The 26,593-nt window shown below is 46.5% G+C and overlaps 9 protein-coding genes across 9 annotated transcripts; 7 read left to right on the forward strand and 2 right to left on the reverse strand.

Moving 5' to 3' along the window:
- Positions 1-353: 353 nt before the first annotated feature.
- On the forward strand, positions 354-1,653 carry erg6 (sterol 24-C-methyltransferase; the record flags this gene model as incomplete). The annotated part of the gene is made up of 3 exons (XM_056908419.1): positions 354-557; positions 629-663; positions 759-1,653. The coding sequence occupies 3 exons, from the start codon at positions 354-356 to the stop codon at positions 1,651-1,653; spliced, it is 1,134 nt and encodes a 377-aa protein (XP_056767037.1).
- Positions 1,654-5,053: 3,400 nt separating this feature from the next.
- N7458_005038 (carbon-nitrogen hydrolase family protein) lies at positions 5,054-6,115 on the forward strand (the record flags this gene model as incomplete). The annotated part of the gene is made up of 1 exon (XM_056908420.1): positions 5,054-6,115. The coding sequence occupies one exon, from the start codon at positions 5,054-5,056 to the stop codon at positions 6,113-6,115; it is 1,062 nt and encodes a 353-aa protein (XP_056767038.1).
- A 954-nt stretch (positions 6,116-7,069) lies between these two features.
- N7458_005039 (Major facilitator superfamily domaingeneral substrate transporter) lies at positions 7,070-8,278 on the reverse strand (the record flags this gene model as incomplete). The annotated part of the gene is made up of 1 exon (XM_056908421.1): positions 7,070-8,278. One exon carries the CDS (start codon positions 8,276-8,278, stop codon positions 7,070-7,072), a length of 1,209 nt encoding a protein of 402 aa, XP_056767039.1.
- A 302-nt stretch (positions 8,279-8,580) lies between these two features.
- Positions 8,581-10,167, forward strand: N7458_005040 (pyridoxal phosphate-dependent aminotransferase; the record flags this gene model as incomplete). The annotated part of the gene is made up of 6 exons (XM_056908422.1): positions 8,581-8,688; positions 8,877-9,133; positions 9,162-9,328; positions 9,379-9,578; positions 9,647-9,729; positions 9,789-10,167. The coding sequence occupies 6 exons, from the start codon at positions 8,581-8,583 to the stop codon at positions 10,165-10,167; spliced, it is 1,194 nt and encodes a 397-aa protein (XP_056767040.1).
- Positions 10,168-10,741: 574 nt separating this feature from the next.
- On the forward strand, positions 10,742-12,377 carry N7458_005041 (NAD(P)/FAD-dependent oxidoreductase; the record flags this gene model as incomplete). The annotated part of the gene is made up of 2 exons (XM_056908423.1): positions 10,742-11,395; positions 11,604-12,377. 2 exons carry the CDS (start codon positions 10,742-10,744, stop codon positions 12,375-12,377), a joined length of 1,428 nt encoding a protein of 475 aa, XP_056767041.1.
- Positions 12,378-13,857: 1,480 nt separating this feature from the next.
- N7458_005042 (uncharacterized protein) lies at positions 13,858-14,220 on the forward strand (the record flags this gene model as incomplete). Its single annotated transcript, XM_056908424.1, has 1 exon — positions 13,858-14,220. One exon carries the CDS (start codon positions 13,858-13,860, stop codon positions 14,218-14,220), a length of 363 nt encoding a protein of 120 aa, XP_056767042.1.
- A 1,099-nt stretch (positions 14,221-15,319) lies between these two features.
- N7458_005043 (uncharacterized protein) lies at positions 15,320-15,751 on the forward strand (the record flags this gene model as incomplete). The annotated part of the gene is made up of 1 exon (XM_056908425.1): positions 15,320-15,751. The coding sequence occupies one exon, from the start codon at positions 15,320-15,322 to the stop codon at positions 15,749-15,751; it is 432 nt and encodes a 143-aa protein (XP_056767043.1).
- Positions 15,752-20,025: 4,274 nt separating this feature from the next.
- N7458_005044 (dynamin family protein) lies at positions 20,026-22,270 on the forward strand (the record flags this gene model as incomplete). The annotated part of the gene is made up of 3 exons (XM_056908426.1): positions 20,026-20,461; positions 20,506-21,908; positions 21,971-22,270. 3 exons carry the CDS (start codon positions 20,026-20,028, stop codon positions 22,268-22,270), a joined length of 2,139 nt encoding a protein of 712 aa, XP_056767044.1.
- A 1,567-nt stretch (positions 22,271-23,837) lies between these two features.
- On the reverse strand, positions 23,838-25,397 carry N7458_005045 (F-box domain protein; the record flags this gene model as incomplete). The annotated part of the gene is made up of 1 exon (XM_056908427.1): positions 23,838-25,397. One exon carries the CDS (start codon positions 25,395-25,397, stop codon positions 23,838-23,840), a length of 1,560 nt encoding a protein of 519 aa, XP_056767045.1.
- Positions 25,398-26,593: the final 1,196 nt, after the last annotated feature.

The following is a 26,593-nucleotide window of genomic DNA, read 5'->3' on the forward strand; positions in this document are numbered from 1 at the left end:
AACTCGCAGTCCCGCCACCCAACTGCCCGCACGTGATTGGCCCGTGCTCGGTCCAGTCGCGGTCGTACGCAGTCAGGGGCTCGTGATTGGCCTGCCATTTTTCCCAGTCCGCCAAAAAGTTGTCCCCTTCAACAGGCGCACCCTATTTATCCTTCTCGACCATCTCTCACCCCCTCAACTTTCTCTTTGAAATTCTACTCCTCTTCGCTTCTCCACAGCTTCTGGATTCATCTCCACTTGCTGTTCCCTGTTATTCTTATACGGACCGTTGTCCCTTTTTCTCCATTGCAATCCCTCAATTCCTCCGCCTTCGAGTCCCCTCTCCCCCTTTTTAATACCCCCAATTCTTCACAATGTCTCCCATTGCTCTTGAGCGCGAGGATGTTGTGCGCGATGCTGCCTTCAACCAGGCTATGCACGGCAAGTCAGCTAAGGTTCGCGGCGGTCTGTCCGCTCTGAGTGGTAAGGACAATGCTGCCCAGAAGGCTGCCGTCGACGAGTACTTCAAGCACTGGGACAACAAGGGCCACGAGGATGAGACTCTCGAGACCCGTGAGGTATGCGATTGGAACAAATCATGTGAAATACATTTGAAACGGCCATTTGACTGATTGGATTTGTGAAACAGGCTCGTCGCACGGAATATGCTACCCTCACCCGACAGTACGTACCCCCGGATCCCTTACCCTGGAAATGCGCTTTGTGTCTGAACGAGCCATTTCCTGTTTGATGCCACGATTTACTGACGCCTATAACAGCTACTACAACCTGGCTACCGACTTCTACGAGTACGGCTGGGGCAGCTCCTTCCACTTCTGCCGTTTCGCCTACGGCGAGGCCTTCAACCAGGCCATTGCCCGCCACGAGCACTACCTCGCCATGCAGACCGGCATCACGGAGGACATGAAGGTTCTGGACGTTGGTTGCGGTGTTGGTGGCCCTGCCCGTGAGATGGTCAAGTTCACAGGTGCCCACGTCACTGGTCTCAACAACAACGACTACCAGATTGACCGTGCTACCCACTACGCCGTCAAGCAGGGTCTCTCTGAGAAGATGGCCTTCGTCAAGGGCGACTTCATGCAGATGAAGTTCCCCGACAACAGCTTCGATGCCGTTTACGCCATCGAGGCGACTGTCCACGCCCCTGAGCTGGTTGGTGTCTACAGCGAAATCTTCCGTGTCCTTAAGCCCGGTGGCAAGTTCGGTGTCTACGAGTGGCTCATGACCGACGAATACAACAACGACGACCCTGAGCACCGTCGTATCCGTCTCGGCATTGAGCAGGGTGACGGTATTTCCAACATGGTCACCATCTCCGAGGGCCTGAAGGCCATCCGCGATGCCGGCTTCGAGGTCCTCCACCACGAGGATCTGGCTGCCCGCCCCGACGCTACCCCTTGGTACTATCCGCTGGCCGGTTCATTCAAGCACATGGGCTCCGTCTGGGACTTCTTCACCATTGCCCGCATGACCTGGTGGGGCCGTGGCTTTGCCCACCGCTTCGTTGGTGCCTTCGAGACCATCGGTTTGTTCCCCAAGGGCTCCCGGAAGACCGCTGACAGCCTGGCTCTGGCTGCTGACTGCCTGGTCGAGGGTGCTCAGAAGAACCTGTTCACCCCCATGTACCTGATGGTCGGCAAGAAGCCCGAGTAAATGGTCGTTGAAAAAGTTGCATTCCACCTTCCGTGATTTCGACTGCGATTCTCTTTTGGCCTGTGATAGACACACACAGCACTGCCTTCTTCTATTCCCTCCCCTTTTTCATCGGGCCCTGATCATACCTACCCTGACCCTCTCGTCCCGAGGCTTTTCACTCGGAGTCTGTTCCTCATTGCCTTACCATGTTACCATGTATTTTTCTTCCCTTGTCATTAATTCGAATACCTGCTGTGCCCTTGAGGCTTGAGTCCTTTGGCTGGCTCCCTTCTTGACGGATGTTGACGTTGATGTTTTTCTATCTTCTTTTCCATTGTTTCTTTTGCACTGTCATAGATATGTAATAATTATTGAGGCAAGAGTAATGAGCAAAGGACTTTATTGTTCTGTATCTGCAATCTTTCTTCTACCTAACTAAACGTCTTATCCGCGCCGTTCATTTTAGTGAGATCACAGATTCTTTACGGACCCTAAGTCTTCTTTTGACCTCTCGAGATCTCGACCTCACCGTGCCCTTCCATTCATAGGCTCATCGCGCTCTTGCTTTTATGTATACTTCAGTGCCTACATCCGCGATCTAGCATAGAATGATACGGCAACTCCACCATGCCGCTTGAAAGACAACATCTTCTCTTTGTAACCCACAACCAGCCCGCATCGTTTGCTTTGCTTCAACGATATATATATCTATCCTATCTATACTAATCTCTATACTCTACTACTATTTGTACTATAGTATAAAGAGGGGGGGGGGGGGGGGGGGGGGGGGATATATAGGGCAAGATACCTAAGTCGTTAGGTAGTATATTAAGCTAGATTTATAAGACCTATATAAGAACTGCTATAAAGCTAAATATCTATAAGCTTTATACTATACCACGGTTATTACTATCTAATCGGATAATTAGGCATAAAAGGACGTATATAATAGTCATGCGATCTACATTATCACTACGGTCAATTATATCGTACAATTAAGTAACCACTAATCAAACCGCTACTGTATAAGATCACTATATATCTAAAATGTATCTAGACCTATCTAAAACGATCATATACAAGAAACAAGTTTGATTCTTATAATCAATATAATATTGATTATAAATATGCCCTGTTTTCTCTACCAAGATCTAATAATCATATTTAACATACAACCAAGATTCAATAAAATCAACCAAGCTTCAGTCCTACCTCACTTTTCTCTTATCTCACCTTTATGATTCTAAGCCGAATTGATTTTATCCTTCCTATTCAATCAAAGGAAGAAGATTCGATCTATCTTATTCAAATATTCTTCTTTCTTCTTCCTCTCTACCTACCTGCGCAGCACGCTTGCTCACAGTTCGGCAACGAATCAATTTCTTTTTTATGCTAGTCAAAACATCAATTAATTCTTGAGGATCTTCCAAAGGGCCCTATTATATAGGCCTTTTATCCTCAAGGCTCTCTTAACTACATAACGTAGTATATATATGTTACCTGCCAAGTAGAAACCTTCCAGAAGGGCCCATCGCAGGGTGGACCCATCATCAAAGAAAGCAAGGTTTATATAACACACTTAGTAGGGGCCTAAACTAGCCCGAAGCGTTACCTAAAAGCGGTAGTTTTGATTGGTTTCCTATACAGAACCAATCCATCCCGAGAGACATGTAGAAAGATCTCCTAAAAGATATATGGAAAGATTTCTTTTTACACCTACTACTAGCGGCCTCGACGTGAATCTCCTTAAAAGAGGAAGTTCGAGATTAATGAAACGCCTTAATTAGGTATTCGATAAGAAGGTTTAGTTATGAAAGGTGGTAGGATCGCATTTTGTCTATATTTACTGTAGCTATCTGTTTCATGATCTATTGATACTGTGATATAAGGCTAGACGGAATTAGGGCTTTAGTCGACTGGAAGACAAGATGTAATAATGCTATTGCCTTATTTTATGAATTTGCATTATTTCATATTAACTAAGCTGCAGCTCTACCGCAGTGAACATGGTGCTTGTAAGGCCTTTCTTTTGATTCAATCAATGCCAAGAGTGTGCGGTTGTCGTGAGACTACATAATAACAGATATCAGATAATCAGTTGGGGTGCCGTTAACGTAGTTCACAAGCGGGTGGCCCACCCCAAAACACCATATTAAAGGTCATAAATTACAACTTCATATCTCAACAAGCATACATATTTAAGACAAGAGATTAGAATAATATGGTCTAAATAAACTTCTTAGCCTACAGATGCAGTACAGGATAATTACCATGAGTACTAGCGAAGATATTCGTATATGTCCCTAAAATGTCTAAATTACGGTGTATTTTATGGTAATGTGGGGTAATAATACTGGAAATTGCTTCAAACTAATTCATATTATTCCTTGAAGGTGCAAAAGTGTATGTACCAAATTTAAGTAGAACCAAGGTATGGTTGTTGAAATATGGAAGTGCAAAAACATAGCATTTAGTCCGTGTTTTGGGGTGGGCCACTCGCTTGTCTGGGCCACCCGCTTGTGAACTACGTTACTAAAAAGTTGGGATGTCCTTACCAATTCCCTAGTTATTCCCCGAAATGACGTAAGCATCTTATTGCTTTGCCTTAGCTAACTGATCTATCGAAAAAGCAACCTTCCAGCGCTATTTAGACGGATACTGGCTTGGTTTGAGGAGAAGAAAACAAAGGCGGTTTGATGAGGCTGCAATCATGCAAGTACCCACGAAACCATCTCATGAAATCATTGTTTAGCTATGGATGGGGATGCATGACACATACGCATAGTTATGGATTGCCCTGTTTCGGATATGGCTTGATGTATGGAAATAGCTCTTTAACACCCAGGCTAGCTTGTACATTAATATGATAAGGCTCTTAAGAAGCTTGGAAAAGCACGTGACCACGAACTTCAACAATTAAGACACGCAAACCTGCAACTTCGAGAGGATCTTCAATTGGTAAGAGATAGGCATGAAAAGACGCAAGAGGAACTTGCAAGACTGAGAAAACTGGAATGCAAGATCTGCTATTTGCAGCCAGACCGTTGGGTGACTTTGGTATGTGGGCACATGGCTTGCATGAAGATGCAAAGCTAGCTTGTCTCATGGAGGACCGAGATCAACAGAAGCTCCCAGTCACATGATATCTATTACGAAGCCTCAGCAGTATCGGAGACTGCTGAAACTCAGCATATTTGTGGTTTAGTAAGGACGACTTGTTCCACGGCTATTTCCAGGGCAAGATCGAGACAACAGTTGAGCGGATTTGCGCCGGCTATTGCGGAGGGAGTACGGAGGGGATCCGAGGTGGCGGCATTTGCGGGAATTACGGTACTTCCGTCTGTCACGAATTGAAACGGTATGTTTAATATTCCTCTCGAGTATTGAAGTTGCCATCTACGCTCAACTTTTCGTCACTATGGCTCCTACTCGTGTTGCCGCATGTCATGTTGCGTCTCACTTTTTCTCTGCGCGAAAATCCATCGAGAAAGCTATTTCGCTAGTTCACCGTGCTGCTGGAAATGGAGCCAACTTGGTTGTCTTCCCTGAGACATATGTATCGGCATTTCCTCTCTGGAGCGCCCTGCGTGCGCCGACTGAGAACCACGACCATTTCTGTCAAATGGTCCAGGCGTCCATATACGCCGATGGCGAAGAAGTTCAGAAACTCCAAGAAGCTGCGCGTGTCACAAGAACTGTCATAAGCATTGGCTTCTCCGAGAGGTCTCATGCCAGTATAGCCTGTCTCTACAACTCAAATCTGATAATTGGCACTGAGGGTGAGATCGCCGTGCATCACCGGAAGCTGATGCCGACATTCTTTGAGAAGCTGACCTGGAGCCCTGGGGACGGCTACGGGCTACGCATTGCTGATACGCCTTATGGTCGTATTGGAGGTCTTATATGCGGCGAGAATACCAACCCGCTGGCACGATACTCGCTGATGGCCCAGCAAGAACAGATCCATATCTCAACCTGGCCAGCGATCTGGCCAACTAGAATTCCGAAAATATCCAATACTGCTTCTGGCCCCAGCTCGCCAAACTATGACAACATTCTGGCAAACCGTCTTCGGGCTGCAGCTCACTGCTTCGAAGCAAAATGTTTTGGAGTTATGTGCAGCGGCTTTCTCAATCAGGAGGCTATTGACGCCATTATTGCAGGCTCTAGCTCTCCTCAAATCATTAAGAACGAACTTGAGAATTCTCCTCAAGGAGTCACCATGTTCCTGGACCCAACAGGAACGCCTCTTGCTGCATTCATCATTGAAAATGATACGAAGGTTCAGACACATACCGACTTTTTACAAAAGACCGAGGATATTCTCTACGCGGATATGGAACTGGAGCAGTGCATTGAAGGAAAGCAGTATCATGATGTTGTTGGAGGATATCAGAGACTGGATGTTTTCCAACTGCAAGTCAACCGGTCTCGGAACGGCCCTGCCGTCTTCATAGAGAGCCCCAGCACAGAGAGATAGATGTCAGATCATGTTTTCTTTTTGTCTTTCTTGCTTTGTTATTAGCATGTATCCTGGTCCTGTTGCACGATCCGACTCCGTGTGTTCTCTACGTCATGCACGCAAGGCATTGTTCTTCATTGAGATGATGTTACTCGTAAGATTGAATTGGGTCCCAATCTCTCTTAGAATATTTATTGTTTTTCTTGCTATTCCAAAGTGCCACTTACTGGAATCAGCGATTGCTGGAAGACTAGGTCCTAGTCTGATATATCAAAAGTTAGTTATTGGATTCTAGGACTGTCAAGTTCAAGCATTTGAGTCTAATATACAAGAAATCGACCCACTTGCAGCGGAGATATATACGTGCAGGTAGGATAGAATCTAGTACTGTGTACGCAACGAAGGTATAGGATTTAGGACTGTTTGAGACCAAGTTCTCCTGGGCTGGCTGTGACACTTCAAAATACGTATCACACTTCCATCTTTAGCTTCTAATGAGTCACTTCCAGACACTGGACTCTATCTTAGCCCTATATACAATGCTGAGACTCCTCCGCTGGATGAAGATACGGAGGGGCTGGACCTGGCTTTGGAACATAAAACAATGGGTTGATTGAGGACATAATCATAGGCTAGCATCAGTGATATCCTTCTTGACTACAATTTCTGATACATTCTCATCAAAGCAGAACAGGCTCAAAGGTAGCTCTCCGCATACGATAAACCGCCATGAAGACGCGAAAAGTACATCGGTAAATAAGAGGCAGGAAGCGAGAAGCTTGGTGCAACACGAGTTTAATCAAGCGGTCTCTCTGGAAATCTTCGAGTTCTGGCTATCTCTAAGAAAAAAGGGACAGGATCGAAAACAGCAAGGGTCTTCTCATAGCCCACCAAGGGCTCAGACACAGGAGTAGACGGCAATAGCGTGTTCCTGGCAAACTCCTACCCAAGGGAAACTCCATCAACACAAAATCATGCTAGAAGATCAGCTCCAACGGTCGGCACAAAGTGGAGAGTAATACCGAATGATAATGTCAACAAGCCAAGCATGAGCCCACCTGTGGGTACCGCATTAACTGGAGATAGAATGATCGAGTTCAAGATACAACCGACAATTCCTGACATGCCCCAGGCAATCAGCACTCTACCGTAATTGAAATAGAATAGCTGCTGATTGTTGCTTTGTGCCTTGATCAGCCCCGGAAGAATGCTAAATCCAGCACCATGGGCGAAAAGAATTGCCAGCATGGAACATATTGCGTTTGTGGAACTTTCAAACTGCGAAAGCAAGATAAGAAGCGCTCCCCGCAAGCAAAGAATACCGACAAATGTCAGTCTGGCTCCTAAGTATGCATAGACGCTGGGTGCCAGAGCTCCGCCGAATGCGAGAGCAAGCATACAATACGACAAGATCCACATTGTATCGTAGTCAGTTCCGTTCGTATAGTGGGAGGCAAGGGGCCGTAAGCCAGTGAAAACCGTCATTCCTGGCAGTGTGTTGAAGAAGAGCAGGATCGAAAAGAAAGGATCGGAATTTCTTGATAATGTTTTTGAAGCCCCGACCGCGGAGTTCTTAGGGAAATCAGATAATAAGAGCTGGGTGGATCTCCCAACGGCAGCGAATGTCATTCCTAGAAGCACAAGCATCCGACCCAGGGTCTCTGCATCAGCTGTGTTCACCCCAAAAACAGAAGATAAGAGGAAACACGTGGCTGTGGCAGTTGAGAACCCTAAAGGTCCAATTGCACTCTGGGCGAGTGCGTGCCTCGGAAGCCCCTGGCCAATCAATACAACCACCGCCAGGTATGTCCATCCAATACCCAGTCCGCCAAGAAGGAAGCATATCAGCATGAGTCCAAATTTGAGGCTTTTGAGGGATAGGCCGGCACTGATTACTGCAATTCCCCAGAGGGTCGTGCCTCTGGCGACTGTGACGTGGGCTCCGCTCTGAACAATCATCGAGGCGCTCGACATGACACCGATTGAAAGACCCAGGCATGCTACGCCAAATGGCGCGAAGCTATATGCATCAGATATTGCAAACAGACGAGGTAGCTGTGCTTGGAGCGTGCTCAGAGCGTAGACTGAGCCGATGCAGAATATGTTCGCGAAGCTAGCTACAGCGACTGTGAACGGTGTCGAGTAGGGCTCAACAGATATCAAATCGGACTTGTCGCGCATCGTGATATTGGCTCCGAAGGAAGATATTACAGAAGCTAATATCTGTAGACCGGCAGAGTCAAGAAAAGAAGCGAGAGAAAGAATGGCACAGGAGCACATCGAGCGGAGTGACGGAATGAGTAAAGTGAGGTTCGTCCTCTTGAGAGGATTACCCGCTCCTTCCGCTTTACCCGTAATTCCCACGGTATTCTTGCGCCTTCTGAGAACATTTATATCAATGATTTCTGATTGAATCCTTGGACCCCGAATTCCCTCCATTCCACTCTAAAATTGCAATCGGATTCCAAAATTCTGCAAATACCATGCAGGGTGAGCTTTCTGAGCGAGGGAAAGGCCTCGCCGCGCAGAGACCATCTTTCCTCGCTGTATTGAGTGACCTATGGTCTCCGACATCGAATCCCGACGGAATCGTGAATCTTGGTCTTGCCGAGAATATGGGACAACAACCGATCCCCTACTGAACGTAAGCTAATAATAGCCTAGACACTTATGCACGCGGAGATGCTGGGCTTCATCAATTCTCATGTTAGACTTCAGCTCTTTCTAGGTCAACCCGTCGTCAGTGGACTCTCACTGTGGTACTAATCAATCATTACAGCTACAAGCCAACGCACATGCATTGACATACGGAGACGGATTCAGCGGCTCGCACAAGCTCAAAGAAAGCCTTTGTCGCTTCATGAACAGTCAATTTTCTCCTCAGAGTACACTCTACCCCTCCCATCTTGTCATTACGTCTGGCGTTAGCAATGCGATCGAATGTTGTGCCTGGGCTTTAGCCGATCATGGAGATTTTGTTATGGTCGGACGGCCGTATTTCAATGCATTTAGGACGACCTTTGGAATGCGGCCAGGGTAAGGAATATCTCCAGTTTTCTGGTAGGGCTAGGCTTACTGATTTCAGTGTCCGGCTCCTGGAAGTCGATTTTGGAGAAATAGATCCATTCAGCATGGCCGCAGTCCAACAGTATGAAAGAGCACTTACTGAAGGAAAAAGCAGAGGCTTACGCATTAAAGCTCTCATATTGTGCTCACCACACAATCCCCTCGGTTTGTCCTCGCAACATACTTGAGCAAAATCGATACATCTTTACTAATAGGCAATTTAGGACGTTGCTACCCTGAGTCTGTCTTGAAAGAATACTTGAAGTTCTGCTCGAGGAATGGACTTCACGTTATTTCTGACGAGATCTACGCGTTGTCTGTCTGGGATAACCCTTGTATTCCTGATGCCCCAGGTTTTAGATCGATCTTGTCCATAAACCTAGAGGGGATTATTGACCCAAGCTTTGTACATACTGTATGGGGCTTAAGTAAGGTATTATATTTCCCCTCTTCCTTCCGGGCGGAACTGACAACTTTGAGTAGGATTTCGGTGCAACCGGACTGAGGATTGGCTGCTTGGTTAGTCAGTCGAATAAGCTGCTTTTGGAGGCTGCGGAGGGCATTTCGTGAGATTATCTGACCTACTTGTGTGGGGGAAGACCGCTGACTAACTTTTCCCAATTAGCCTCTACAATATTCCATCGAGCCTCGCAGACCAGATTACCACATCGCTCTTGCTAGATGATAGCTTCGTAACGAAGTATATTGCAATCAATCGGGCACGCTTGGCTGACAGCTATCATTTTGCGACAAAGACGCTACGATCCCATGGAATTCCTTACCTTGAGTGCAACGCCGCGTTTTTCATTTGGATCAACTTGGGAGCTGTGGTAAAAGATTCCACTGCCGAGGATATTCTTGGAAGGCTCCGGAAAGAGAAAATTTACATCGCCGCTGGGGAACATTATGGGGCGGAAGAAACGGGTTGGTTTCGGCTGGTTTTCTCGCACCCACTAAACGTTTTGGAGGAGGGACTCAAACGAATGATTCAGTCTATTCAGTAACAGGTCTTAATTGCTTCAATTCAGTCGTTTATGTTCTGCGTATCAGGCCCAGCCCACGTGGTTTTAATGCAACATAGGGGCCGCGGGGCTCACTCGAACAAGAACGGCAGAAGACCAGCATCTAAAGGCAGATTACCACTTCAGCTGCCTAAGATACAGAGCCCGTTGAGGGCCCTGTCAGAAATGCTCCTGCTGACAAGGCACAGCACTATGCGTCCACATACAAAACTCGCCTACATCAGCCCACCCAAAGAAGCCCTGGTTCAGTACGTTTTGAATAACAGATATGAAGCACCCTGCGGGATCACATCATGAGTAGCACAACAATCAATAGTTGACTTGGTCGTATTAAAAACGATATAGGACATTTGGAAGACAAGCTTCGTATGGTTATAGAAGATGGAGCTAGAAATGGACGAAGACAAAATCTCGCAAACTCTCACGTGACTCCCTCCGTATGCATATGTGACCGCACCCCTCTAGACACGACACGTTCAACTCATCTCCTGCTCACTGAAGCTCACCATAACCTGCTGCAGGCTTCAAAAAGACCAGCTCTTTGCTTTGCAACGCGATGGGGGGCATTTTCTCCAGCATCTACCGGGTCTACCTCGACTTGAACGCCGTCATCTCTGAGCTGAGTAGAACAAAACACTCCTTTGATTCGCTCCTTGCTCGGGTTTCGATGGTGACCCCTCCCGTGTCAAATCCATCGATATCTTATTGGCAAAAGGATCCACCATTTCCCAATTTAGTTGACGCCCACTCTCCTGTATTCCCGACTACGACCGATATTGTCATAATTGGCTCCGGTATTTCTGGCGCAAGTGTGGCATATACGATCCTCAACCAGTCGCATAAACGCGGGATCTCTCCGAGAATTGTCATTTTGGAAGCGCGAGACCTTTGCAGTGGCGCATCTGGAAGAAATGGCGGCCATATCAAGTGTTCGCCATATATGGACTATGCAGGACTCAAAACGAGGTTTGGATTGGAGCATGCGAAAAAACTACTCAATTTTCAGCGTCAACATTTGGCTGTTATGCTTGATTTCGTGCAACAGAACGAAGACCTGAAACTTAGCGAGGCTCGAGAAGTTCAGACTGTGGATGTTTTTACTGACGGAAATATGTGGAATGAAGCGAAGGAAATGGTGCAGGAACTGAGACAGGATGCCCCTGACATGGCCGAAGACATCGTGGTGTATGACGGTATCGAAGCGTGTGAAGTGAGCCTCGTATCTTTTCCCTCTATGGATGCGGCACTAAATAACATAGGAATTTCAAATCGACCCCCAGCACTGCTACGGCATCATAACTTATAAGGCTGGAGCACTCTGGCCATACCGCTTCGTTACAGCTCTCCATGCATCCCTTCTCTCGAAATATAGCGCCACTTTTTCTATTGAGACGAACACTCCCGCAACGGATATCCAGGTCAACCCAGGTAATCCGATGAGGCCATTCACTGTTCATACACCCCGCGGAGAGATAACTACGGCCCATATCATCCACGCCACAGACGCATTCGCAGCAAACCTTCTTCCTGGATTGAAGGGCAAAATATTCCCCGTGCGAGGTCACATGACGGCACAAGAGCCAGGAACTCTATTTCCCAAACTTGGTGGTGCTAGGTCATGGAGCTTCATCCACAGGCGCGGTTTCGACTACATCAGTCAACGTCCTGGAGCGGGTGAGCTTATGGCAGGCGGTGGCGCTGTTCAATCCCCAGAAAAGGGGATGGATGAATTCGGTATTTGGAGGGATGACCGAAGCAGCTACTCTATCCGCGCCTATCTGGATGGTCTCTTGCCCACGATCTTCGGGGCGCACAACTGGGGGGCTGATATGGGTACCAAGGTGAAAATGGCCTGGACTGGCTGTATGGGATTCACGCCGGACCTGCTGCCTTATGTTGGTGTTCTGGACCAGAAAATCACCAAGCGAAAAGCCCCAACTGTGCGCTCGAGCAAAGATGCAAAACAACCAGCAGAATGGATCTCAGCGGGCTTTCAGGGCGAGGGCATGGTCCTAGCTTGGCTATCTGGAGTCGCGGTTGGCTTGATGTTAGTTGGGGAAGAGGATGAAATCTTTGAACAGGCTCCGGGGATACCAAGCGGGAAAATTGCGGAGTGGCTGCCGGAAGAGTTTGTCTGCTCCACGCGGAGGTTGGATCGTTCAAATGTGTCTGATCTTGCGACACTTCTCTAGGGCCCTGACTTGATTATTGACTCTTGTTGCATAATTGAAACTTGCCAAATACTGACTACGGTTGCGACATGACACGATATTTTGTTCATTTGGTCCATGGCAACAGTAAAGGCGCACTAGAGCTTGGAGTTTCTTGTCTAGGGTTCGAGATAAGCCGAGGTAGTACGAAGAGATATTGGAGGGGGAGTGGTAGATTCAGCAAAAATCGACGGGTACATGGATTGGACTAATACCACTAAGACCATTTGGGGCATAGGCTTATTCATCGTTCGCTCAATACCCTGGTATGAGTGGTATTCGGGTTAGACTCGGCAGTACGATGTTGTAACGCTGTAACTCGGATCATGCAGACTCCAGAGATAGCTCAACCGATCCTGAAATCGTCAATCACATACCGCATATTATCAAACGCGGTTAGATGGGTTTACGTTTAGCGAAATAGGGTTTACTTTTAGCAATGCTCCAAGAGTTTCAAAAACTTCCCCGAAAAGGCAATAAGTCAAATTCAAATAAATATCAAGTTCGTAATTACTGTATTGCCTTTTTCTTTTTTCAAACACTCAGACTAGTCACTGACTCGCCTTTCCTAGTTTTCCTCACCCCTTAACAATTTAGTAGAGACTACCGCCCGAGGCTTGAGGAAGAATAAAAAGAATTCGGCTCTATGAACTGACTACAAGGTACTTCGTAGGTGTATAACATCAAATCGTTCCTACCGTTTTTCGCTTTCGGAAGTTGACGGGAGAGGGGCCAACTAAGAGGTTACGCGCCGTTATTGGATAATCCTATACCCATGCTAATAACCTTGAGAAGTTGTTGGATATTGAGATACATCAGCTCTATTGCCAAAAAAGATTCTTTTTGCCTATTTATCCCTTTCTTTTCGTGTGGAAATTCATAGGCCATTTCAATCTTTAATAGGGGACATACGAGTTTTTTATCAAGCAAATCCCTGCTTGCTTCATGCAAAAAAATACTCTTTGATGCAATCAGGTCTCTGTAAACTCTTCAAACAACTCAGAATTGGGAAGCATAATCCACAGACGCACTAAAAGGATTCATTATCAAACAAGCTTTCAGGTAAATTCTGCGGTGGCAAGTATCACAGCCGCTGCCCATGGCTATCCTATTATCCAATATGTAACCTCGAGAGCGACTATTGACATCACACATTGTTAGACTGCTGCGTTCTGGTAGAGTGATCCCTGCAAGCTACCTACTAGATGGGTTTAGGAGAATTAACCAGTCGGCAATGACCCTCTTATCATGTGTATTATTATAACATGACTGGACTCGGGTGAAGCTGTTTGTATTGGCGGACAGTTACATGTTGCATGGCACTCCATGTCCCAAACAGGAAGTTGCGCACTTGCTCGATTCCTTACTTCGCAGCCTCACTTTATCCCTCGGTCTTCTACAGTCAACAGTCACAACAAGCTCGCTTTTCGTCAACAACTTTCACGCTTCTACCACCTCCGAAATGAGTACAGCGCTGTCTTTCCGGGACAACGGTACCCCCGACTACAGCGGGCCCCCACACAAGAGAAGAAGAATGCGTTCTGGGAGCTGTTTCTTGCTACCCCTCCCGAATGAAGACAACCCGCGGGAATTCCGAGCTCTGATCAACCGAGCAAGCACCGAAGCCGAAGTGTGGGTTGCCGCATTAATCATCGAGAGTGCTCTGATATCCCACGGTACCCAGGAGTTGATGACTTGTCGTTATGGAATTCAAAAGGGCAAGAGGAAGTTGGAGAAGAAAATGCTAAGGATGGTAACCGAAATTTGTGGATCTGTCCACGATGAAAAATACGATCGACTCTACCAAGAACACTTCCCGTTCTGACCTATGCCCCAGGGTCGTCTGTACGCGAGGCTGTACGATGTGAACAATCTGATCGGATGCCGGAGGCGCAATCCACAGAGAAGCCGGAGAAGCTGGGTGCTGGGATATGGCCGACGCTGAATCAGGCGATTCTGCAGGGCTGTTCTTAACGTAACGTTGGTGAGTATAGAATGGCTTCATTGGAGGTTCTGCATACTAGCTAACTAGCGTCAATGGAATTGCCTCAAGGTACCCCATGCCAGTCTGAGCCATACAAGAACAGATAACCCGCAATAACGATGGAGGATCTTGAATGGACCATGTGTGACGAAGGTGGTTTCCGGATTCGGCACTTTCGGATGCATCTGGTGACATAAATGCGTCCTACACCTGGAATCTACACTGTACTTCCCTAGGCGGATCATTCGAGAAACCCGTTAACGAAAATAACCATCTCAATTTATTAATCTTTTCTTGGAGGATAGGAAGTTCGAAGGAGCCAGTAGGACTTGCGAATGATAGTAAACATGATTTAACAAGAAAGTGCCGTTGGTACTTCTAGAAACATCGATATGAATGTAGTGAAGCTGCATTGAAATGTGGTTTGATATTTCATGGAAACTCCCACGACAGTGCCTAAATACGAGCGTAGAGCGAACTTTTATCCTCCATAATTCCTCTCCTTCCCCAGAGACAAGTTCCTTCAGTTCTTGCAGTTCTTAGTCTTGCCATCGTCTTTCAGTCAGCGTCGCAACTCTTCTTTCTAATTCCCAAACATGCAGAAGACCTGTCTTCCTCCTCCTGAATGCTGAAGAAGAGCCAAGTGAGTCTGATCTATCCTCCGTGTTCTATCAGGTTGGTGCTACTTTCCAACATCTATCTATTCCGGCGATCATCAGAAGTGACTTCCCTGCGACACTCATGGCTTCTAATTCTCACCTTTGGCTTCTTACAGACGTCAATCTAAGACCCCTCCTCGACAGCCTACACATCCAGAAAGACATCCAAAGCAAAAGGCATCGGCTTTGACATCTTCATCAGCCACAACCCCGAACACTCAGCAGTTATGCAGAATCCTTCGGAAATCCCCAGTCCTGAAGAAAGCCCTAACACTCATACCATGCATGACGAAGGTACGGGAGCCTCGTATGAGGAGTACTGGAAGGTTATCATATCCATGAACCCAGACCAAGAAACAAAATGGAAATGCAAACGAATCATGGAAAGACCTGATACCAACCTCAAAGAGGACATAGTCGCATGCATCATTGAGGCTATGAAGACCATCCAAAGCTATGCCCAGGAGCTACCACACGCCATGCTGGATCGGAAGGCCATTGTCTTCTCCCGTGTCCGTGCTCTTCAAGCCCTGCTCACTACTCTGATGGATGCTGGTATTGATGGCCGTCCTGCTTCGCCCGGACAAGATGTGCTTAAGATGTTGGAAGAAAATCATCGTGATATTTCTAGGCGGCTGCTCAAGGTGATCTGTCAGTTATACGGGGAATCTCAAGGCGAAGCGCTATTGGAGTTAGATGGAGCCAATGCATAAACGAGAATCCCTGGATAATTCGAGGTTCGAATTGGGAATCGCGAGTATCAGTTTCCTTTGCTTTAGAGATTCTTGAACGTCAATTCTTAGTTGACCCGAGCCATGCAAGCCATTTCTTTTGTGATTTCAGCTGCCGAGTTAGGAATATTCACTGTACATAGTGCCCGTTACAACATGCACTCGGACCCCCTAACTGAACAGGCCAAAACACAAAATAGGTCAGAACGCCATGTTAGAACTGATATAAATAGAGCATGTAACGTCAGGGTGGACAAGGTCCTAATTGTCCCCGTGGTTGGCGGGTAAAAATGTAGACCTAGTGGTTGCTAATGCGAGCATAAGTACAGTTAGATTCCAAATTGCCTTCCATGTTTTACACAGAGAAAATATCTCAAACCCTAACGCCAAGGCCATGGTGAAGCCTATTTAGGGCAGGTGCAGCTAGCGTGCTTATCACCCCTGCCCGTAAGAATGGAAATGTAAATATCTGACACTACTAATACGCCACATTCCCTTAATCATGCGTTTCATGAATACGCTTTCTGCTAATATTGTCCACCTAGTCAGCGGCACCTCAGACCACTTTGTCCCTTACAACCTCCGTTGTAAGACAAAGGCACAATGGCTCCGAACCTGCCAGCTTCCACTCGGAAGTTTATCCGAAATTATCTTCGAACTCAAGCCGATTTCCCCTTCTTTTTGATCTGGCAACTGGTCACACAGCCGTCCTTCCTGAGCTCTTCTTGTTCCAGACCTACCTACAGCTGCAAACCCCTTTTCTAGTGCTTTCAATTGACCCCGTAGGATGACAGCCAGTTTATATCCCACACCCAGCAGTACCGTTATGGCTACGAGGAGCAGACCACTAGTCAACAAATCTACGAATATAAGAAATTGTATCACAACCAGGACACCACTAGAAGAATCGTGTCGTCAAACACGATTATAACCCCTAAGGACTCGTTCAATCGATCCTCAGCTTCAATTCAATCAATTCTCTCGGTATACAGTCTGATGGGCGCATCGAGTACTAGCCCGTACGACAATCCTCAAAAGTTGACATGAAATCATAAAGGCAAACTTTGACATACCCCTCTCACTGATTTGACTGTTTCCCTCTGCATATGATTGTGGTTTAGGCTCAAGGGGGCTTAGGTGTACAGCACAAGTCCCTCGTAGCAAATGCCTTTGCACACTGGAAGATTTCTTCCACTGCCTTTTTATAATTCGCCGCTTCCTCAGCCCTCCTTCGGTCTTTGTGACGGAGGTTGTCAAAGACGTCGTAAAAGGCCTGGCGGTGAGTCTGAGGACTTGTAGCAAGTGGTTTTGTCCATGTCGTCCGTTCTTCTCTCACAGATCCAGCATATTCATCCAGTGCAATCGTGCGAAGAACCACGATGATAAAAAAGTCCAACATCCCACTTCTCGCTCCGATACATAGAGCGATGTCGAATCTTTGTAGTCAATCTCGTTATCAGAAGTTTGATCATCCACGATTCAAAAAACCCGAGCTAAGCGGTAGGTTAGGTGAGTGAAGGAAATGGTATTATACGTAATCCTAGAATCCCGAATGGCCATGGCCCTCGAGCGTCGATCTGAACTGGCCAGATGACGGCTTAGGCCAATTAAAGGATACAGTAGCACTGTGATCGTGTCTTTGTCCTGCGGCATGATTATGGGGTCTTTACCAACATGTATTTCTCTTAAAACCTTCAGACCAGTCTCCTGGCAAATTCTTGTGCACCTCCATTTACTTTCTCCTTTAGAAAATCTTCGATCAAACAGTTTTTCTTCATTAAAAATTCCGAATCAATGTCACGCTCCACCCTTTTCAGTTCTTTTCTCTTTCTCCACTTGTGCCTGATGCTCTTTTTGACTTCAGAAAGCTTCGCATTCTTTTCCTCCTCGATCTTGATCAGCTGTGGTGACAACACAAGATAATCATCGATGAATTCCCTGCGCTTGGCAATAAACATTTCCTGCATAGCCGTTTCTTCTGCCTTTGCATTTTTCTGCATGGCCTCTGGGAGCTTTCGTATATTTTGCTCTGCGTTCATTTTCCGGTTTTGTTCTAAAGCATATAGTTCATTTAGCATCTCATGAAGCGAATCTTCGTTTGGCCAACCTTTATATGTGAGTTAGACCTCTATCCTAGTTAAAGATTTTTTCACTTACCAGGGTCGCCTGGTTTTGGAAAATCACTTAGAGGGCAAAATGTGCGCGTTCTAGGATTCCGAGCTGCGGCTTTTTGGGGTCAAAAGCCATGCATGCTGCCACGCCTAGCAGTGCATAGCTCATGGTGCTGCCCGACTATTACGCAAAAATGGAAAACCAGATTCTGCGTCCCAGTGTATATATTCAAAGAATGGTGACATGCCGGGGGCCGTGGAGTATTTGAGTCGTTGACGCAATGATGAAATGATGACGTGAAGAGCTTTCCGGTCGCTAGTAAGTCTACAAATTATTTAAAAGCCAGGATATAGTCTTTTAATATATCCAGAGTACATGAATGTGAGACTTACATTTCACATATTTCTATTAAAAAAGGGAGTTATCAGCTACAATGCGCTGGTGCAAATGCGATGTTGGAAAATACATCAGCACGCCTGCTTTTCAAACGGGATATCCGAAATTCTCCAGGTTTCTCACTAGTGACCCTGATCGCTTTCTGATGGTTTTCAGGCGATTTGACCGCCTTGCAATCCAGAATCTTGTTTATCTCCAAAGCGAATTACAATCATTGCAAGACGAATTGGATAGTCTATTTCATGACGATTTCATGTACAATGGTCCTAACGCCGACTTGAGGAAAGATTGTTTGAGATGCTGGAGAACTTTGGAGGAAGCTGCGCAGGCTCCAGCTGTGCAAACAGGAGCTATCGAACAAGGGCAAAGGCTGCGTTTGATTCGCGACATACGCGAGAAAATGAGAGCTTACCGTGCGATCAATTATCGTTGCACTTAAGGAACAGAAGCCAACTGACATGATATTAGGTGAAGCATTGTTGCAAGAGGCTGCAGTTACAAGGCTGGACGCACCATCCCAGCAAACAGTCAAATCAATCCAGGCGAACATTGAGATCGAAAAGACATTTCCTGTGGATGCGGAATCACTTTACATGGAAATTGATGATCTAGTATCCCTTAAAAGCCCTGTATACGAAGATCGCATAACATCATACCTGGAGGCGAATTTCCCCGGTTGGTTCAAGGCAAGTTACTCTTTTGAAATCAAAGGTATTCGAACCTGACCATGGTTAGATCTGCGATAGTGATAACCAGTCTACATTTTATTACGATCATGAAAAAGCTGTCCATTGCGCCACAAGTATTTGTGGGGTTTTGGCTGTTGCCAGCTTAGCTGCACCCGTCTGGGGTCTCTATGCAGTTGGCCGTTATGTCAAACCTCGTTATGCACCGTGGATACAGCTTACGATAATGACGGCTTCCACGTTTGGTTTCCTTTTCACTCTAATCTGCCTAGTAAAAATCAACCGCTCAGAATTATTTACTGCGGCAACAACGTATGTGTCACAAATACATCTTTCACCCACGAGCTAACTGAAGGGGTTATCTAGGTATTTCGCGGTTTTAGTCATATTCTTAGGCCTTAATTTAGGGCATTAAATTGCTACAGACTTTTACTTTCTTTTTACCGTTGGCTACGAATAACTTTATACGATATTCCGTTTAGAAAGCGAATCAGAACATATGAACTGACCTACTTCTCGTCCTTTCATTATTTTCTATTTTTGAACCCGTTTGCCGACAGCAAGTAACTATTAGAACCAAGGTTTCGTGGCCAGGTATGGAGAAGCCCGATGTCCCCGAAAGAACGTCCAAAACCTAGCGCCCAACCGAAAGTTGATGATATCGCACCGCTCCATTGATAAGGCTTTATCTGATCTACTGTACTGTTCGTTCTCCATACTGTTGTAAGCCATCGTATCGTGACCTGATTTACAGGCGTTCTACCATGTAAAGTGGATCCTTGACAGGTGAAACAACCTAGCTGTTCCGGTCCGTCAGTGTATCTAGCCAGCAGTATCCACTAGTCCAAATACCATCGTTTTCCCCCTTTCCGTCAACAGGTTTGGGGCCTTCAAAATGTGGCTTCAACATTCGTACTTAAATGAGGTACCTTGCCCCTATTCACGCTGTAAGTCTCTATCTTCGCTCCTCAAGTCTCCGATTAGAGCGTACAATAAGATTGTGCATTGGTGATTTTTTTGGGATTATAGCTTTTGCATGTAGCAACGGGCAAAACTCCCATCATGTCGTGCCCAATTGACGAGAACGTTCTCAACCAGCTAAAAGGGGAACAGTCGGAACTCCTGGACAAAATCGACGAACTACGCACCATAGGTGTTGGAGGCCTCGTGGAACTCCCCCAGATTGTTGTCTGTGGAAATCAATCCAGCGGCAAAAGCTCCGCTCTAGAAGCTATCTCAAGAGTGCGATTTCCTGCTAAAAGCAGCATTTGTACTCGGTTTGCGACCGAGATTGTTCTGCGTCGGAACCCCTTCAACAGAGTCAAAGTATCTATTGAACCGGGAAAATCTAGAAAGGACATCACGGAACGGGAGAAACTTTGCGCTTTTACTTTAGAGTCTTTTTCCTCTGGCGAGGACCTTCCCTCTCTGATCGAGTCCGCAAAAGAGTGCATGGGACTGTCTAACACCGACAGCCTTGCCTCCAATTCCGGCTTTAGTGATGATGTGTTGAAAGTTGAGATTTCGGGCCTGATCGACCAGAGCTGACTCTCGTTGATCTTCCCGGCCTGTACTACTCCACAAGCAGTGATCAAGGCGAGCCAGGAATGAGAATCGTGCAGAGTCTTACCGAGAGCTATATGAAAAGCTCTCGCACTATCATCCTGGCTGTGATTAGCGCACGGAACGATTACCATATCCAAAAAGTGGTGAATATGGCGCAAGAGTTCGATCCTAAGTATGAGAGAGTGTTGGGTATTGTGACTCAGCCCGATGTTCCTGATGCTGGCTCAGACGACGAGGATTACTATCTGCAACTCATTCATAATGAGAAAGTCCAGTTACAGCTTGGTTGGCATGTGTTACGCAATCGCTCTTTTGAGACGATGAACATTTCCGACGATGCGCGTGATGTTCAAGAGAAGGAGTTCTTCAACAAAGGGCGATGGGCTTCGCTTCCTCGCGACCAGGTGGGGATCGAAAATCTGAGACATCGTCTGAGCACTATTCTGCTTTCTCATATCCGTCGAAATCTTCCGGATCTTATTGGTGACATACAAGACAAGATTCTACGCAATGAGCAAGCACTCGCAAAAATGGGCACATTCCGGACGAGCGTCCAGGAGCAGCGGCGATTCCTTGTTGACATCAGCAGCAAGTTTGCGCGTATCACGAATCAGGCATTGAATGGATCGTATGTCGATGACTTCTTTGGTGGTTACAAGAATTATACTGCAAACACAGAGGAATTCCCTTTCCGTCGACTGAGAGCAATCGTTCGCGAGCTTAACGAATGCTTTGCCCACGCTATGAGCATTCGTGGAAATCGTCGGATGATCCAATCATCCTCAACACCTGCACTTAATATCCCAGAAGAGATATGTCAGCCGTATATGGATGGCTGGACTCCGCAGTACATCACGCGGGAGTCGCTGAAAGGGGAAATTAAGGAGCAAGCGCGCGAAAGTCGAGGGATTGAGTTACCCGGAACCCCGAACCAACTCTTGGTTGGCAGCCTATTCCGCGACCAGTGTGAGCCTTGGAAAGGGATCGCAGAAGCTCATCTCTTGAGCGTGTGGAGCTCAGTGGAGTACTTCATCCAGATTGTGCTTAAGTATCTCATAGACGATCACACTCGCGGTTCCCTTATGCGGCACTTGATTTCCCCAAAGCTCGAGAAAATGAAGGAGAAACTGATGGCAAAGCTTGAGGAACTAGTTTCCTACTACAACCATGGTCATCCACTTCCTGTGGGAGACTCTTATCTTTCGAAAATGCAAGAGTCTAGACAAAAGCGTCAGCTCGCTGCATTGGCCCAAATTATCGGCTTGGAAAATGATGCTGTGAGTAGCTTGAACTTAGATCAGGCAGCCAACAAAGTAGTTTCTTCCAGCGACGAATTCGGTGCAGAGGAGATTATTGATCAGATGCAAGCGTATTATGATGTGAGTTACGGACGTTTAATTTTGAATGGCCGCTGCGCAATACTGACTTGCTCTATGTTTAGACAACGATCATAACCTTCGTCCAAAATGTTGCCATTCTTGCAATTGAGAATTGCTTCCTCACTCCATTAGAAGATGTATTTTCTAGTCAAACTGTTGTGGACATGGATGATCAACAACTCCAGAAAGTAGCGGCTGAGCCGTCCGTGACGCAAAATGAGAGAACACGACTGAACGAGGAACTCGAGAAGCTACGACTTGGCAGAGAGACACTTGATGCCTATAAGCCGGATGAAATCTCTCTACCGAATTCCCCTATTTTGGGTAAATTTTTCCAAAGACGGAATGAGTTTATGGAGTGAAGTATCGCTGACTGATATCAATATCATCCAGGACTACAAGTTTTGCCAACTCAAGTTCTGAATGGTGTAGTGAAGTTACCGATAAGATGTCAGCTCGAACGAGATTCTATTACCTTGCCTGAGTGATCCTCACAATAGCAAATCTACAGCATCAAGTCCAGCACCAGCACCAGCACCAGCAATAAAGGGCACCCCTAATCCACCGTCGGTCCCGAACCAGAAGCCTGATGTTGTGGCAACACCTTTTGACCCTCCTCCCGCGAGTTCAATGACAAAAAGCCCAATTGCTCCTGGTGGGTGATTTCTCTGATATTTAGTTCTTATGCTACAATTGACTAATGCTTAATTAAAAACAATAGTGTCTGATCCCCTAAAATTTGGCTCACCTGCTATCGAAGTGAAATTTGGTCCAAATTTGGCGGCCGCCACTAGGAAGGTAGTGACAGAGGCCAAGCTGTCTTCACCAAGCCCTTTTTTGCAATCCTGCTGCGACGGGCCAAGCCACTCCCAACTTGAGCTCAGCGCAGTAGTCTGAGGCTGCAACACTACCTTCTAGTTCTAAAGGGCCCCTTGCCCTTGCTTCCGATGCTTTTTACCTTGCGGGCACGCCAATTGGTAGTAGCAGTGGGTTCGGTGGAAGCCCTACTCCCGCTGCATTTGGTATTGGCACTCCCTTTGGAGGTAAAGCTTTTCCTTTTGCAAACAATGATGACCGTGGGTATGGAAGACCCAAGTCCCCCAGTACCAAGAGGTTCAAACAGGGGTAGGTCAAAGCACGTGTCGCGAAGCTTTTATCCTGATAGTAGACTACTTCGTCTAGGCTTCGCGAGAAAGATGTTCAGTCACCCGTAACCAATTGGTATCAACACATCTGCACCACATTCCCATTTAGCGAATACTCCCCTGAGGTTTGTGCGACCACCCAGATTGATATATCATGCTGTTTTGTAAAGAGAGAAATGATTAGGGCGAAGGTTTACTGACGTCGAATTGTTTAGGAGCTTCGTCTTGGAGACTGCTTCTTAATCAGCGGCGTGTGATGACCTCCTTTTGGGATGTGAGAGAGCCACTCTAGTTGTGAGAATCAAGTAAAATTCTCCATTGGAAGAAGATATTTATACTTGGCAATATTTTGGTTTGGGCCACGGCATCTCTTTCCTTGCATTATCTGAGCGCATTAGTTCCAACTAGACCACTGAACCCTGAATTGGTCTGGTTTATTTAATACAGAGATGGACAAACACTTTCTCCACGGTATATCCTTTCGGGAGTCAATAGACCGTTCCAAAGTAAGCTACAGTGCCGGGGATATATGCACCATCCTGGTGCGCCTTGACCATCCACTTATGGTGTGATTTTAGACAAATACTGACTGGCTAGGAATACATGGATTATGCATACTTACTCCACGCTGTATACGACTTTCTTACATCTCAACAGGAAGGAATAGATCCTTGGTCCCGGTACTTCTAGCCGCGAATATTCAATTTCTAACGTAGTAACAGAAATACAGAGAGATTTCCCAATAACAGGGACTGTAAAGACAGTCCTCAAGCACTTTAAGGCACTATGGAGGTCCATAAAGTGCTCTCCGGGAATTCACCCACCGCATAACCTCCGGAGAGCTCTTAGATCGTCCACGCCTCTTAACTACTGGCCGAAACATAAGCCCTTTCTTCAATTCCTCGTGGTTGAAGTTCCGAGTGTGCACTTCCCTGCCTTGAGTCGTCGTGAAGCTGTCCCAAAGCCGCGGTCGATCAGTGTCCCAAATTGGGTGCAGATTCACCATTCCATATATTTGCTGTGGACTGCCCTCTTCCTCTTGCTCTTCAAGTTTCGGATCCTGAATGAACTTTTCATACAGGTTTGAGAAGCTGACTTTTTCTAGCCCTGGCATTGATTGGTTCATATAAGAAAAAATCGGCGTCCATGACCCAGTGGTCAAAGTACACTCATGCAATGTGAAAGATCTGAGGCCGGGATGCTTTTGGAGAAACAGCAGAATCGAGTCCCCTTTTGCCGGGAATCCCGAAAATGCGCATTTTTCAAGTAGTGGGAACTGGGTTTCATGGGCCATACTCTCAATCAGACGGTTGTAGCTGTCCAACTTCCCTCTTTCCAGGGTATTACGGAAGAATAAATCCAGCTCTCGAAGAGCGAGCGCAGGTTTGAGCAGGGACGTAATACCCGGAGTCCCAACATCTAGTACTTCACCAGGATCATCGCATATCAAGTGATCCTCTGTTTCGTCTTCGTATTCGCTTTCTGTGTCTTCATCTCGCTTGGAATTTTCAACGGTGTCGGTAGAGTTAAGCGCGCTCTGTACCTCCACGGACATACTTAGCTCGAGTGATTCCAGACTCTTGACCACAATCCCTAGCTGTTCTGAGTCGAGATCAGATGCGTAGGTGGTGATATGACCAGATGGAATGCAGCACCTGGGAGTTTGGCGATATGCATTGAATTTCTTCACTGATACCCCGCTTTGTGCCAAAGCCGTCACAACCAAAGAGAAGATGCTTGAGGCTCGCATCCAGAGAGGATACCACTTCCCCTGCGAGGTCGATACCCTTTGCTCACGTCCGCGGATGAACGCACCATCTAAGTGTATAGAATCCAACTTGCCAAATCCTTTGAGCAAGAGTTGAAGAAGCTCCAGCATTTCTTCCGATGACTCATTGGCTCTGGCTTTTCGCTGTTCTTCAAACCAGTCCAGATCGGATTTGGCGCTTGAGAGTTCCTCCGGAGTATAAGGGGTTGTGACGGCCTCGAAAAAAGGCCCTCTGGCTGTGTGTACAGTGTATTTTCCTGACTTCACATTTTTCTCCAGTTCGGATGAATCGAGGTTTGTGGCCAAGAGGGTCAGAGAATAGATCTTGTTGCTGAGGGCGGGATTGCAGGCCAAGGCGTAAAGAGAACGAAGATTATGCAAAGATACATCGAGAGTTGGTTGTTCAATGGATACTAAAAAGCGGGGTCCGATGCACTTCTCTGCGAACTTTCGGGCTGTTAGACGAAGAGCTTTGACCTCGTCCAGATCCAGATATGTGATGATTATCTCGAAGATTTCCGGAGGGAGTGTCGTCCAGTCAATGATGGGGGATGAATTCCCCTTCGAATCAAACATGTTGATGAGAAAGATGGAGTGAAGCGTTCAAGGCGAAAACCACGTGCTACGGAGGGGGTTGACTGGGGGCCGGCGCTAACAAGCTCGACGGGGCGGCTGCATTTTGGGGCTCTCCAAATCAATTTGTGGAAATCTGGAGGTCACTCTGGATTGGAATATTACTATGTTGCCGCCTTCATATTTGCGAAAACCACTTTATCGTCCTGTCCATGTTATACAATCTCTTGTGAAGATGCAAACGAAGTAAGGCTTTCCCAAAGATGATCTTACTAGTGCCATTCTACCCGGTGTGAGTCGATAGATTTACTTAGCCTCTAGGTGGTTTTACCTGTATTTGGGGGCCATCACATAGTCTGCGCGGTAGAATATATACGGATTCCCCCATGGTAACGTTCACTTTGACTATGAGCCTTGCTTCGTACACAAGTATGGGGTATGCAGTGTGATGTACGCGTTACTTGAGGATGGTGCGTTTATCCAGCCAATCCTCGACTGTCTTAGCCACAGCCTAGACGTGGGACGACGGGATCCTCAGGACCGGACATTATTTCTTGCCGCTAATACGGATCCGCTTATCTAGCATAGTCGTGGGAACACCACTCTACATTACCTGGCAGTAGGTAGACTAGGTAAATAGGATCGCGTGGGTGACGAGCAGAGATGTTTACTTTCAGTGTTTTTCTCGAGCGCAAGAGGTGACCCAAAAGCCCGAAACACAACGTGTGTAACTGAGTTAGAATTGTTGTTCATGACGCTCATGATAGGGTATGAGCCGATCTTTGCAGTAGACCATAACTACGACCGCTTATACCCCATTAGTGAAGAACTAGTTGATTCATTCCAGCCGAAGGGCTATATCTTGACAGAATAATGCCCCTAACCAGACGCTTTTGCACCTGGTGGCTTAACTTGACTCGGGCCGTTTGTGCACGAGGTTCGATCTTCTCAAATGTAAAGGGCTGGATCTTGAGGCCAAACATGATAATGGAGCAGCTACTCTGGATAATACAACATGCCATTGATGGTTCAAGTTACATGTTCAGGGTGATAGTGCCTGAAGCGCTTGTGTTTTGCATGATTTCAGTTAGATGGAATCAATTGACTTCGCGAAAGGAATACATTGTCAAACCAAGAAAGCAGCTACCTAATGCCTAACTATAACTTCTTGGATCACTAAACTTGGTATATGTAGTATA

This window comes from Penicillium daleae (genome assembly GCF_028827525.1).
Source record: "Penicillium daleae strain IBT 16125 chromosome Unknown utg000005l_segment0_segment0, whole genome shotgun sequence".
NCBI lineage: Eukaryota > Fungi > Ascomycota > Eurotiomycetes > Eurotiales > Aspergillaceae > Penicillium > Penicillium daleae.